A 15,366-nucleotide genomic window follows, 5' to 3' on the forward strand; every position below is an offset into this window, starting at 1 on the left:
TTTGTTTTTAGTATGCAGATGCACAGAGTGGGAAAGTATTAGCGAGCAGCAGAGCAGTAGTCTGCTCACTACACATGCATATTGTATGTGTAACTTCTGCATACACATCTATATGGATGCGAAACTGATGATTACGCATGACGGATGCATGTGTAACTCCCAGTTACACATGCTAAGATAGGTTATCATGTGTATCCTCTGTGATATTTTGTTCTATAATTTTTCCTTACTATTGTTTTCTAATATTTATTTATTTTTGCTTTTGTTCCTCCAACCTAATCCATGGATGTTTATTTCGTTGCAGATATGCAAGCATTTTGGAGGGAGGAAGACAAGAAGGAAAGGCAAAGATTTAAACTTCATAAAAGCACAAATCAGACGTCAGACGCATGTGTAAATCTCAATTACACTAGATAGATGCATATGTAACTCTCAACTACACTAGACAGATGCGTGTGTAACTTCTAGTTACACATGCTAAGAAATTATTGTAAATGAATATTAAAGTAATACATGTATTTTTTGTACGCGTTCTTTTTGATGTCTATTTTTTTGATGTGTAACTTTGCATTACACATGGCATAAGGATGTGTAACTTCTGGATACACATGTCATATGCATGTGTAACTTCTGTTTACACATTCACACTGTATTTTAATAATTTTGGGCCTATATTTAATAATTTTGGGCTTAAATTTAATTTGGAACCCTGATTTTGGGCATACTGAAATCTTACTAGGCATACTGCATAAGACAAAAAATGTTGTGAAATAGCAAAATCAGATTATCCCTTAACCCAAAATTTTTTAATGGCAAATCTGCCCTTTACGTATTAGTGTTAGTAATATTGATTAGTGATTAAATATTTTGTTTAATGATTAAGTGGTGTGGAATGAAAAACACAAAAACACTTGCAAGTATACAAGGCCAAGCTTTATAGTATAGGGATGAGTAGGGGTTAGTCCACAGGGAGTGGGAGCATACAAGAAGTTTTCCTAAGCTAGCAAATGATGTAAAACAAGATGCAAGATCACAATGTTATAGTGGCAGTGAAACAAAGAGGGCAAATGGCATGAACCAAGGCTGTGAGCCAAGGGCAGGGGTGAGTTTGTGCACTGACTTCAGTGCACACAGCTTCAAAATGCAAGAAAAACAGGCAAAACAGGCAAGGAAATAAACTGAACTGAATTTAAGTGACTGTAAAAGGGATTGTGGCTAAGCTAAGGGCTTAGAATCCACCTTTGTGTCCTAGCCAAGCAGTGTGATCCTAGGTTGAGTTTAAAATCCTATGCATACATCTAGAATGGGAGGAAAACTAATTTGCTCCCTAGTTTGCCCCTAGCATTGACTGTCTTTTGACAGAACAATCAATCACAGGCACTATGAGCATTAATCTCTTCACATTGCTCAATCAAAACATACATCCGGATAACTATCCTAGCAATTCACCATTTGACAATGCACTAGGCTTCATCTGAGCCTCAGCCTAATGCAGTTTAGCTCATGCTAAACATGTAACTACAAACATCATTGAGTATGATAATTCAAGCAACATTCAACATTCAAGATAATTGAAAACAACATGCACACATTCACTGTTAATTGCATAAGAAGAACTGAAATTGGAATTGCAATGAAAACAGAACAAAATGTTTTTCTGGCTAGTCCAGAGATACCTATTGATGCCCCCCCTCACACAAAACATTACAAATTTACTCCCCATATCAGAATTAGGGTTCCAACCCCTTTTCCCCAAAAAAGAAAATTAGGTAAAATTGATTTACCTAATGTGTTGAGATACTCACTCCATCTCGTCGACCCACTCTCCAATTACTTCTCCTCGTTCATCTCATGCTCCAATTGTTGCTTTAACATCACTTATATCCCCAATTTCTCACCTAGGGTTTCAGTGAGAAGAAAGATGAGAAATTGGAGAAATTAGTGGTGATAAAGAGATAGGATGTGATGGTAATGATGGGTTTAGGTTTAGGGTTGGTTTGGTGGCGTAGGGAGTGGTGGTGGCGAGGTCAGAGCAGGTGGAGAAGGTGGTGGTTCTGCACAGGGTATGGAGGAGGATGTCGATGTAAGAGGGGTGTTTGGTATGGTATAGGTATCGGGTGCTCGGGTGTTGGGAGGTTGTAGCAAATTGGATGAACAGGAGGGAGCCTGGTGATGTAGGATGATGGATCGATCTAACGGCTAAAAGTGAAGAGGCTGGCAGCGACCGTTGGATGCAGATATACAACGAAACTAACGGTGCCAGATGGAGTTAGGTGCTGTAGTGTTAGACAGAGCTTCCGATTTCGATGAACGACGATGAAGCGACCATTGGATGATGAGATGGATCCAATCCGACGGCTGAAGATGGAGGCGGGTTTGGATAGAAAATGGGTTTGGGTGAGGGTTTTGGGCCTTGGGTATGCCAAGCCCATATCTTCTTTAAGAACAATTCTTCCTTCTTGAGCCCATTCCTAGCTTTTTGGACGTGCGCTCCATTCTTTGCGGCTTCCTTGCGTAATTTCTCCGGCTTTTCACTACTTTTCTGCTCTTTCCGCTCCGCAATTCATCCAACTTTATTTATTACCTAAAAAAAAATTAAGTAAGAAAAATATTTATTCTTGAAAACAATGAAAATACAGAATATGGGATAAAATGTAGAATTAATGCACAAAAGATGAGTTAAATGCCAACAAAAAGGGATAAATATATCAATATTTGGCACTCATCAAATACCCCCAAACCTGAATTTTACTTGTCCTCAAGTAAAACAAAACTAAGGAAATCCTACCTATACCACTGTCGCTGGTCTCTCGAATGCATTTAGCGTATGCACTAAGCCTTTTAAACCACTATGTGTCCCTAGTGGACGAGTTGAAGTCTCGTGAAGGTTTGCTTAGAACGTACCTACAAAGTTCTAGGTCAAAATATAAGCTCAGATTCCATCAAATGTGACATGTGCAAAACAGTTAAGCTCACAGCAAAATGGAGATGTCAATCTAGCTATCAAGGCACAATCCTAGCATGATAACAAAAAAAGACATGTGATAAGAGTGTAAAGTGTATCTACACATGTGTAAAGAAAGATCTGAAGTTATGACTACTAATCACCAAGAGATAGTTTCTCAGGCTAAGAACCAAGGTCGAAATCTAGCTAGCTGTCCGGACTTTACGAGAATTGTGAATGAGTTGGAGGTATTTCACAATTACTCGCGTTGTACATCAATGGCATACACCCTCCTTGCTTATTACAATGAAACAACAAAATGACTTTACATGACTCTTATTTACATTGACTACTCTCTTTTTTTTTGGAACGAGATGATGGAATTGATTTTGTTTTTTTTTTTTTTTGAAGAACTTGAATTTTTTTAAACTCTTTTGATACATACAAAAGAAACAAAAATTACATGACACTTTGCAAGAGGTAGCCCTTTTTGATGCACCCAGTTAAATTCGATGGTTGTCTTTCTTAATGTAACCTCCACCTTCTATCCCAACCAACCAAAGAACAAGCTAGTCAAGTTTCGTTCAGTATTCTAAAGTGATTGGCAATCGTAACTTCCTATCAAACACCTTGAAGATCGAGGCCATACATGTATTGGTAGATCGTGCGCGTGCAAATTTCTTATCACTATGTGAATTGTGCTAGAATCAGGGTGCCTAAATATCTAGACTAAGACTCCTAATAATTACATATTTGCACAAGAGTCAACATTTCAAGGTAAATGAGCTCCATTTTTATGATTTTTTTTTTTAATTTTTTTTTGATTTTTTTCAATTTTTTTTCAAAAAGAGGAGTTTGTTTTCAATTATGGCATATTATCGTGGTATCTACTCTATACCCCCAAACCTAAACTAAACATTGTCCTCAATGTTTCAAAATATGGAAAGAATTATAAAACAATATATGAAGAGGAACATGCTGAGTAGAGTAAAAGGAGAGAGAATACCCGATTGTACGGCGAAAGCTCGATTAAAACTCCGTTATTCAAGGCAAAAATCCATCATATTAGGAGTCACAATGGATGAGCACAAAATATATACAAAAGGAAATTTAACTAACACATTATCTACAAGAAAATTTGGTTTTTAATGGGATTGGACTTTTTGGGAAAAATTTGGTTTTTGGGAGACATTTGGTTTTGATGGGAAAAGAAAAATTTTGGTTTTTAGGGAAAGATTTGGAAAACTTTTTGGTTATTTAGGGAAAGAGTGGACCAGTTTAGTCCACATAGACTGGGTCCTCCAGGTTGGTTGTTTCAATGTCGGGTGGAAATGGCTCAAGGAATGGCTTTAATCTCTGCCCGTTGACTTTGAAAACGTTCTTGTTGGAGACATCCTCCAGCTCTACAGCTCCATGAGGAAAAACTGTGCGTACTAGGTACGGACCCTTCCATCTGGAACGCAGTTTTCCTGGAAAAAGATGTAATCGGGAGTCATACAGCAAGACTTTCTGACCAGGAGTGAAGGATTTGCGCAGAATACGCTTATCATGAAACATCTTCATCTTCTGCTTATATAACTTGGCACTATCATAAGCCTCATTTCTCAATTCTTCCAACTCGTTGAGTTGAAGTTTCCTTTGAATTCCAGCTTCGTCCAGAGAAAGTTCAGTTGCTTGTTTGCCCAGTAGGCACGATGTTCTAATTCCACAGGTAGATGGCACGGCTTTCCATACACTAGACGATAGGGGGACATGCCAATTGGTGTCTTATAAGCTGTTCTATAGGCCCACAAAGCATCATTCAATCTAATGACCAATCTTTCCTAGACGGGTTAACCGTCTTCTCAGAATGTGCTTAATTTCCCTATTAGAAACTTCACTTGTCCACGTCTGAGGGTGGTGAGTAGGAGTAGCAACCTTGTGAGTTATGCCATACTTGCGTACTAAAGACTCAAAGTACTTGTTACGAAAATGTGAACCGCCGTCACTGATGATAGCTCTAGGGGTACCAAAACGTGAAAATATGTTTTCCTTTAGAAATGAAAGTACCACCTTGTGGTCATTTGTTCTGGTTGCTATGGCTTCTACCCACTTAGAAACGTAATCAACTGCGACTAGGATGTACAACTGTCAGAATGGGAATGGACCCATGAAGTCGATCCCCCAAACATCAAAAATCTCCACAATCAAAATGGGGTTCAATGGCATCATGTTTCTCCTCGAAATGCTTCCTAGCTTTTGACAGCGTTCACAAGCAACACAATAATCATGGCAATCCTTGAACAATGATGGCCAATAGAATCCACACTGCAAGATCTTTGCAGCGGTTTTCTTGGCACTGAAATGGCCTCCACATGCTTGGTCATGACAGAAAGATATCACATCTTTCTGTTCAGTGTTGGGGACACATCTCCTAATGATTTGGTCGGGCAGTACTTAAACAAATATGGGTCATCCCAAAGGAAATGTTTAACTTCAGCCAGAATTTAGAGCGGTCTTGTCTCGACCAACGTGAGGGCATCCTACCTGTAGCGAGGTAGTTAACAATATCAGCAAACCAAGGAAGGTCTGAGATAGACATCAGCTGTTCATCTGGGAATGATTCTCTAATCAGCTCAATTCATCAATAGACTCTAAAGTTAATCTAGACAAATGATCAGCAACCACATTCTCACAACCTTTCTTATCACGGATTTCGAGATCGAATTCCTGTAATAAGAGTATCCATCGAATAAGGCGAGCTTTAGCATCCTTCTTGGAAAGAAGATACTTCAAAGCCGCATGGTCTGTGTATATGATGATCTTAGACCCTATCAGATAAGATCTAAACTTGTCTAATGCGAAAACGACGGCAAGCAATTCCTTCTCGGTAGTTGTAATTGAGTTGATCATTAAGGGTTTTGCTAGCATAGTATATCACTATGGTAGTCTATCAACTCGCTGTCCTAAAACAGCACCAACAGCATAATCAGAGGCATCACACATAAGTTCGAACGGAATTCCATGGGTGGTCGGACTATAGGGCGTGGTGAGAAGGGTTTTTAATTCCTCCCATGCCTTCACACAAGCAGCATCGAAATTGAAGGCAACATCTTTGGAGAGAAGACTGCACAGAGGTCTGGAGATTTTGCTAAATCTTTGATGAATCGCCGGTAAAAACCAGCATGACCTAAAATGATCTGATCCCTTCACAGAGGGTTGTGGTAATGTGATGAGGTCAACTTTAGCTTTATACTTCAATTCCTTTTTCTGAGATGATGTGTCCTAGAACTATTCCTGAATTCACCATAAAATGGCATTTTCCCAATTTAGAACAAGGTTCTTTTTTACATCTGGACATCACGAGGGCAAGATGCTTCAAACATTATCAAACGAGAACCAAAAACAGAGAAATCATCCATAAAGATCTCGAGAAAACTATCTATCATGTCAGAAAAAATGCTCATCATGCAACGCTGAAAAGTAGCAGGTGCATTACACAACCCGAAGGGCATACGTCTATAAGCAAACGTCCCAAATGGACACGTGAATGTAGTTTTTTCCTGATCTTCGGAGCAATGTGAATTTGGTTATAACCGGAAAAGCCATCTAGAAAACAGTAGTGACTGTGTCCAGACACACGTTCTAGCATTTGGTCAATGAAAGGGAGCGGGAAGTGATCCTTCCTTGTTACTGTGTTCAACTTCCTGTAGTCGATGCATACTCGCCATCCTGTGGTTGTACGAGTAGGGACTAATTCATTCTTGTCGTTCTGAACTACAGTAATGCCTGACTTCTTAGGCACAACTTGAATGGGACTAACCCATTTGCTATCGGGTATTGGGTATATGATACCCGCATCAAGTAGTTTCAGGATCTCCTTTGACTACATCTCTCATGTTAGGATTAAGTCTCCTTTGCATTTCCCTAGATGGTTTGGCATTCTCTTCAAGGTTAATGTGGTGCATGCAAATGGTGGGACTAATTCCTTTGAGATCTGAGATGGTCCATCCTAAGGCCTCTTTGTGTTCCTTAAGTACTTCTAAAAGCTTACTTTCCTGTTCCGTGTCTAAACATGATGAAATAATGACAGGTAAAGTATCAGAAGAACCTAGGAATGCGTACTTCAACGTACTAGGCAATGTTTTCAATTCAAGCTTGGGTGGCTCAACAATGGATGGAATAAGCTTGGAATCAGAGAGTAAGGGTGGTTCCACTTCATATTTCCTTTCAGTGACGTCCATTTGAGGTACAGATTCGAGCAGAGATAGGACGTCACTACAGTATGCATCATCATAGGAATCTGAGTTAAAGTTCTCCATACATGCTTGAAAGGGGTCGACGGATAGAATGTTAGTCAACGAATCTTGTATTAATCCTTCAATCATATTAACTTCATGCACATCATCATCATCAAGATTCACAGGTTGTTGACTAATATCGAACACATTCAATTCTACCGTCATGTTGCCAAAAGACAGTTTCAACACTCCATTACGACAATTAATGATGCGTTGGACGTAGCCAAGAAAGGACGTCCTAAGATGACAGGAATGTGACAGTCTGGGTTTTGTACAGGTTGAGTGTCTAAGACAATGAAGTCTACGGGAAAATAGAATTTGTCAACCTTGATCAAAACGTCTTCGACCACTCCACGAGGAATCTTGACAGATCGGTCTGCCAGTTGTAGAGTGATAGATGTTGCTTCAACTCCCCAAGACCTAACTGCTCATAAACAGAATATGGCAGTAGGTTAACACTTGCACCTAGGTCTAATAACGCTTTATTGACCGTGTGTTCTCCTATAGTGCAAGAAATTGTTGGACATCCTGGATCCCTAAACTTGGGTGGAGTTTTGTTCAGAATGATGGAACTCACCTGCTCAGCTAAGAAAGCACGTTTGTGCACATTGAGCTTGCGCTTTTGAGTACACAAGTCTTTGAGGAATTTGGCATAAGCAGGGATTTGCTGATTGCTTCAAGAAAAGGAATGTTGATTGACTCTCTTGAACAGATCTAACATCTCATTGTAATGGGTACTTTTCTGTTGATAGATCAATCTTTGAGGAAATGGGGGCAACAGGAGAATGAGTTGGCAAAGGGACATTCACAGCAGTAGAATTGTCAGGCTTTCCAACTTGCTCAGATTCTTTGGTTTTCTGGGGTTGTGGAGACGGTGGAATTTGTATCAGATTCATTAGGTTCGCCCACGTTGTTCTCGATGACTTTACCACTTCGGAGGGTGGTAATGGCATGGATTGATCGGGTGAGGTTTCAGTGAGAGCCTGTTTGAAATATCCTCTTTGGATTTTGTTGGGGTTGGCTCGGAAGTTTACCCTTTTCTCTCTCACATGGAACATTTGATCCATCTTTTGATCTAGATTTTTCTGACTTGCATCAACTCTGGAACATTCCTCTAGGGTGGATTCTCTTGTCGGTATTGTGTTGAGGATTGATTGTTGTTGAGGGTTTCTAGGGATAACCTTGATTTTGATATCCCTGATTGTTTTGATAGCTCTGATTGGGTTGAGATGGTCCTCCTGAGTGGGCCTTTGGACCATGAAAAGTTGGGGTGGTTCCTCCATCCTGGATTGTAGGTCTGTGAATAAGGGTTATGCTCTGGTTTTTGAAACATGGCATGTGCCTGTTCAAGCCTAGATTCCTGGACTGCAAGCAAGGGACAATTTTGGAATTGATGGTTGGGATCGTTACAAGCGGCACATACAGACGAAGCGACATGTTCTCGGAGAGTAGTGGTGGAAGGTTTTGAATTTTTATGTAGTTCTAACTCTTCTAATCTCCTAACTATTGATGCCATGTTTGCTCTTCCCTCGAAATCTGCTTCAATCCTAAAAGCCTTCGCTTCGGATGTAGTCTTTCTGGGTTCACGGATGGATTCCCATTGTTGCGTCTTTTCAGCTACTTCAATCAAGAAGTCCCAAGACGCATCAGTAGTTTTGTCTACGAATAGACCATTACACATCGACTCAACCGTTGTTCGGGTGGACACATCTAGACCTTCATACAAAATTTGCACAAGTCTCCATTTTTCAAAACCATGATGGGGACATTGGAGCAATAATTCATTGAATCTCTCCAAGTATCTAGCTAAGGTCTCACCCTCTAATTGCACAAAGCTATTCAGACTTTGACGAATTGTCGCAGTCTTGTGATTTGGGAAAAACTTTTTGAAAAACTCCTTTATGAGGTCATCCCATATCATGATGGATTGAGGCTGTAAAGCATAGAGCCAGGCCTTTGCCTTATCTTTCAGGGAGAAAGGAAAGAGCCTTAACTTTAGAGTTTCGTCAGACATTTGAGTGAAACGTAGAGTTCCGCAAATTTCCTCGAATTCTCTCACGTGGTGGTACGGGTTTTCATTCTCAACACCTCTAAAAATAGGAAGCATCTGTATTGTGCTCGATTTCAGCTCATAATGGCCATTATCCTCAGGTAGCACAATACAAGAAGGTTGACGGGCTCTAGTTGGGTACATATAATCCTTGAGGGTACGGGGTTCTCCCATTGTTTCGGATTGATCTGGGATGTCTACCTCAGAACTCAAAATTTCGATAGGTTCTTCTTGATTAATTCTAACAAGTCTGTTTGTTTGGTCTCTATAGGTCACAATCATGTCCTTGTAGGTACCTCAACTATCATGTTGGTCAGACAGAGCAATCGGAAACAATTTGGCCCACAAGGGTTACGAAGATTTGGTTTTGAATGGGTGTTGGACTAACAAGGGATTTTGGTTTTTTGGTTTAAAATTGGGCTTTGGAAAAAATTTTGAACTAAACCTAGCATAAATTAGCACAACCCATAAAAGAAAATAAAAACAATAATAATAACTAAGACAAGCCCATAAAAGAAAATGAAAAAGAAAAAGAAAAAATAAAAGAAAAATAAAGACAAAAAATAATTACAGTCCCAAAGAAAAAAGAAAAAGAAAAAGAAAATAAAGGAAAAAATAAAAATTATTACAATCCCAACTAAATAATTAAATTAATTATTACAAGCCCGAATTTGAATTTAAATGAGGCCCAAGTGGGTTAACTCATGGGTTAGGCTTACTTGATTTTTGGAGGGAAGCCCAAAAATAGGCTTTTGGTCCCCTTTTAGTTGCACAGCCCAGTTGGGCTTTAGGATCGTCCTTAGCAGCTCACGCTCAAGCCCAGCAACAACAGGTGGAACAGAGCCTAGCAGCAGCAGCAACGAAGCCCAGCTCACAGAAGACCACGATCCCAGCAACAGAAGAAGGCAGAGCCCAGCAGCACTCGGCAAGCCCAGTTCAGTTGAAGTTGGTGAAGCCCAGTTCAGAGAAGTACAAGCCCACCAGTAGAAGGCAGAGCCCAGCAGCTTCAGTTGGCAGCCCAGTTGCTTTGGCTTGGCAGCAGCAGGCTTGGTTCACCAGCTCCAGCAATAGCAGCAGCAGCAGCAACTCAGTACAGCAACAGCAACAACAAAAATACAGCACAACTCCAGCAACAGAAGCTGCACCAGGGTCAGGCAGCTTCTCCTAGCACCAGCTCCAACAGCACCTGCAAGTGAACAAGATTGCAATGATCTCAGACAACTTCAAGCACAGCAAGGCCACAACAGCTTCAAGCACAACAAGGCCACAGAACATCAATGAAAACTTCAAAAATATGGCAGCCAGCTCCCCGGCAGCGGCGCCAAAAACTTGGTGTGGAATGAAAAACACAAAAACACTTGCAAGTATACAAGGCCAAGCTTTATAGTATAGGGATGAGTAGGGGTTAGTCCACAGGGAGTGGGAGCATACAAGAAGTTTTCCTAAGCTAGCAAATGATGTAAAACAAGATGCAAGATCACAATGTTATAGTGGCAGTGAAACAAAGAGGGCAAATGGCATGAACCAAGGCTGTGAGCCAAGGGCAGGGGTGAGTTTGTGCACTGACTTCAGTGCACACAGCTTCAAAATGCAAGAAAAACAGGCAAAACAGGCAAGGAAATAAACTGAACTGAATTTAAGTGACTGTAAAAGGGATTGTGGCTAAGCTAAGGGCTTAGAATCCACCTTTGTGTCCTAGCCAAGCAGTGTGATCCTAGGTTGAGTTGAAAATCCTATGCATACATCTAGAATGGGAGGAAAACTAATTTGCTCCCTAGTTTGCCCCTAGCATTGACTGTCTTTTGACAGAACAATCAATCACAGGCACTATGAGCATTAATCTCTTCCCATTGCTCAATCAAAACATACATCCGGATAACTATCCTAGCAATTCACCATTTGACAATGCACTAGGATTCATCTGAGCCTCAGCCTAATGCAGTTTAACTCATGCTAAACATGTAACTAGCAATAACATTCATTGAGTATGATAATTCAAGCAACATTCAACATTCAAGATAATTGAAAACAACATGCACACATTCACTGTTAATTGCATAAGAAGAACTGAAATTGGAATTGCAATGAAAACAGAACAAAATGTTTTTCTGGCTAGTCCAGAGATACCTATTGATGCCCCCCTCACACAAAACATTACAAATTTATACTCCCCATATCAGAATTAGGGTTCCAACCCCTTTTCCCCAAAAACAGAAAATTAGGTAAAATTGATTTACCTAATGTGTTGAGATACTCACTCCATCTCGTCAACCCACTCTCCAATTACTTCTCCTCGTTCATATCATGCTCCAATTGTTGCTTTAACATCACTTATATCCCCAATTTCTCACCTAGGGTTTCAGTGAGAAGAAAGATGAGAAATTGGAGAAATTAGTGGTTGATAAAGAGATAGGACGTGATGGTAATGATGGGTTTAGGTTTAGGGTTGGTTTGGTGGCGTAGGGAGTGGTGGTGGCGAGGTCAGAGCAGGTGGAGAAGGTGGTGGTGGTTCTGCACAGGGTATGGAGGAGGAGATGTCGATGGAAGAAGGGGAAGGGGATGTTTGGTATGGGTATAGGTATCGGGTGCTCGGGTGTTGGGCGGTTGTAGCAAATTGGATGAACAGCGAGGATGAGCCGTGGGATGTGGAGATGATGGATCGATCTAACGGCTAAAAGTGAAGAGGCTGGCAGCGACCGTTGGATGCAGATATACAACGAAACTAACGGTGCCAGATGGAGTTAGGTGTTGTAGTGTTAGACAGGAGCTTCCGATTTCGATGAACGACGATGAAGCGACCATTGGATGATGAGATGGATCCAATCCGACGGCTGAAGATGGAGGCGGGTTTGGATATTGGAAATGGGTTTGGGTGAGGGTTTTGGGCCTTGGGTATGCCAAGCCCATATCTTCTTTAAGAACAATTCTTCCTTCTTGAGCCCATTCCTAGCTTTTTGGACGTGCGCTCCATTCTTTGCGGCTTCCTTGCGTAATTTCTTCCGGCTTTTCACTACTTTTCTGCTCTATTCCGCTCCGCAATTCATCCAAACTTTATTTATTACCTAAAAATATAAAATTAAGTAAGAAAAATATTTATTCTTGAAAACAATGAAAATACAGAATATGGGATAAAATGTAGAATTAATGCACAAAAGATGAGTTAAATGCCAACAAAAAGGGATAAATATATGCAATATTTGGCACTCATCATTAAGATAATTTTCAGAATTATAAAGGTTGTTTAGATGATTTTTTGGATCATGGTTCGGCGAAACAGGTTGAGGTTCGGCTCACATCTATGAGCCGAATCTATTGATTGATGAACGGTTCGGCTCACTGAATCTGTTTACTGCATGCGCCGAACCTATAATTTTCAATTCCAACCCTTTTGCTAAACACTAGTTTGACTTATATGAAAGTTTCATAGTAAGCCGAACAACATCCTGAATAGCTCGGAAAAAAAATAATTACTGGTTCGGCTTATATTTCGAAAATCGTATGAGCCGAACATCAATTTGTTATTTTTTGGGTTAAAATATTGTTATTGGTTCCGCACATATTGAGAATACCGTAATAGGCGAACCTCGTACATGTGCTAGGTTCGGTACATATTATGATTATCGAATACGCCGAACCCCTATGCATCTCTATCTGTGACTAGGTCTGGCTTGAAATTTCATGAAATTTCATGCGGAACTGTGCATATACACTTACAGGAAGCTTTTGTGAAGAACAGTTCGGCTAAAAACGCAACTCAATTTTGAGCCGAACCCAACACTGTAACCGTCATTTAATCGATGAAAAACAGCAAATAAGAAATTGGGTTTGTAAAACTTGCTTTCTTATCCTCATTTCCGGAGTTGGAGATGCAGTTGGTTCAATATCTGGTTCAATTGGTGGTTGATTTTCAGTTTCTACACCTTCATCTTCAATTGGTTCTTCTTCTTCAATTGATGGATTAAAAGACGATTTGGTTTGCCTAGTCCCTGCTTTTCTTTGTGCGAGTCATTATTTGGTGGAGTTTAATCGACGATCAAATTTTTACGAATCGACAAGTAATCACAATGATGAATTTTTTTTTCGCGGGAGGGGGAAGAGTTCGGCTAGAGGAGGAGGAAGAAGAAGAGATGGTAAAGGAAACTGATTTTGATTTTTTAGAAAACTGATTTTAGATTTTTGTATTAAGGGTATATAGATAGTTGAACTACCCATAGGACATCCTTTATAAGGTCACCCAAGATGGGCCTATTGTTTTGTATGCCTAGAAAGATTTAGGTATGCCCAAAATCAGGGTTCAATAATGTTCTTAATTTGGGGCTTGACAATATATAAAAGGGCATGAATGTCTTTTAATAACTCGGGACCTAGATTTAAACTTCTTTTAATTAAGGACCTCATATTATGGGTTATCCATGGATTGAACCTTAGCCTAATTTTCCCATTTGAAAAGTATTAGTGTAGTACTAATTCAAGTGATTAATTTTATTTTATTTCTTGAAGAGCTTTCTTGAGTACTGTCCAGGTTTTACCTAAGTCAAATTAGTCCTAAACATGAAAAGTGCAACGATTTTTGACAAAGTTGCGGTACATTTTCGTGGCTTGATCTTTACAAGTAGAGAACAAGAATTAGTATTATGCTTCCAAGTCGTACTCCATTTTCCATCATAATGCAATAATACAAGAAGAGCTTTGTCTTATACATTACTAGTTTCCAAATACAAAACCAGTCATAAAAATTCAAAGTGACCAAATTTGTGGTACAAAAATCCACGTAAATGTTGGGATCCATTAAAACTCCACCGTAAATAAAATTGATACAAAAATCCCGAATTTTTAAAAATTGATACAAAAACCCCAATTTTAAATGTTGGTTTCATCAAATTTTATTTTGGTTTCATCATAAAATTTGATGAGACCAACATTTAAATTTAGGGTTTTTGTGTTAATTTTGTTTCGATGGGGTTTTTGTGTTACTTTTGTTTTGATGGGTTTTTTGCGGAAGGATGGTGACACCTCTGAAGTTATAACTCGCGGACCGTTCCTAATACAGTAGAGGTCATAATAATGTGACTTTATGTTTGTTTAATTACCCTACGGTGCGGATGAATCCGCGGATTTCAAAATCCAACCGCAACCAAATCGTTAAAAGTGCGGATTTAAGAATCTCACCCGTATCCGGCTCATAAATCTTGCGGATTGAGTTTCACTCGTGATTTTACGGACGGATACGGATGAAGTCCGCGGTTCCGGACTTTTTGCTCACCCCTACCTAGGTGTTATAACATGGACATTCCATTCCCAGACCCTATCCCACATGCCCAAATCCATTTCGACAAACCGTAACCCTTATATTAAAGTTACTCGTCATTTTATCCTTCTTTTCTTTCTAGGGTTTTATCGCAGAAGAGAAAAGAGAGCCGACAACTCTTGGTTCCACACCAGAAGCAGCAGCAGCAGCAGCAGCAGCAAAAATGGTGAATCTCTCTATCTTTCGATTTCGATTAGGGTTTTGTTTGATTAGCAGTTTCGATTTCATCTAAGTCTGATCTATGTCTGTAGCCTTCCCACAAGTCATTCATGATTAAGAAGAAACTGGCGAAGAAGATGAGGCAGAACAGGCCTATCCCTCACTGGATTAGGATGAGGACTGACAACACTATCAGGTATAAATCCTTTGATTTTTCTTCTCTGATTTTACATTTCAAGTTTGCTTGATTCGTTTTTCATATGGTTCTTATTATTTGGTTTTTGTGTAAATTGCTATTAGGTACAACGCAAAGCGCAGACACTGGCGCAGAACCAAGCTTGGATTCTAGATGGATGGGTTGTTTGTTGATGATTAGAGCTTGTTTACGGTTATTTCTTAGACATGTTTTTGTTTCTCAGTTCAAGTACAAGTATGGTATAGTCTCAGGATTTCGGTTTTGTTTTAGAGATATCAAATGTGTTCTTTAATTACTACGTCTAAAGTTTCGACTAATTATACTTTGAGCACCACTTGTTATACATTGCCATTCTTAATACAGTTTTCTGAGATTATTATTATTATTTTTAGTGTTGAAGAATAGATTTTGAGTAACTGTATGATTTAT

The 15,366-nt window shown here is 39.6% G+C and overlaps 1 protein-coding gene across 1 annotated transcript; it reads left to right on the forward strand.

The window, feature by feature from the left end:
* Positions 1 to 14,601: 14,601 nt before the first annotated feature.
* On the forward strand, positions 14,602 to 15,325 carry LOC113277223 (60S ribosomal protein L39-1). The gene is made up of 3 exons (XM_026526370.1): positions 14,602 to 14,748; positions 14,834 to 14,937; positions 15,042 to 15,325. The coding sequence occupies exons 1-3, from the start codon at positions 14,746 to 14,748 to the stop codon at positions 15,088 to 15,090; spliced, it is 156 nt and encodes a 51-aa protein (XP_026382155.1). The 5' UTR covers positions 14,602 to 14,745; the 3' UTR covers positions 15,091 to 15,325.
* Positions 15,326 to 15,366: the final 41 nt, after the last annotated feature.

The sequence above is a fragment of the Papaver somniferum genome, chromosome 5 (genome assembly GCF_003573695.1).
Source record: "Papaver somniferum cultivar HN1 chromosome 5, ASM357369v1, whole genome shotgun sequence".
Lineage (NCBI taxonomy): Eukaryota > Viridiplantae > Streptophyta > Magnoliopsida > Ranunculales > Papaveraceae > Papaver > Papaver somniferum.

Bases quoted from the DNA above. Each gene is read 5' to 3' on its own strand.
- LOC113277223 (XM_026526370.1), top strand. The intron at 14,938-15,041 runs GTATAAATCCTT...AATTGCTATTAG, and splicing joins AGGACTGACAACACTATCAG to GTACAACGCAAAGCGCAGAC.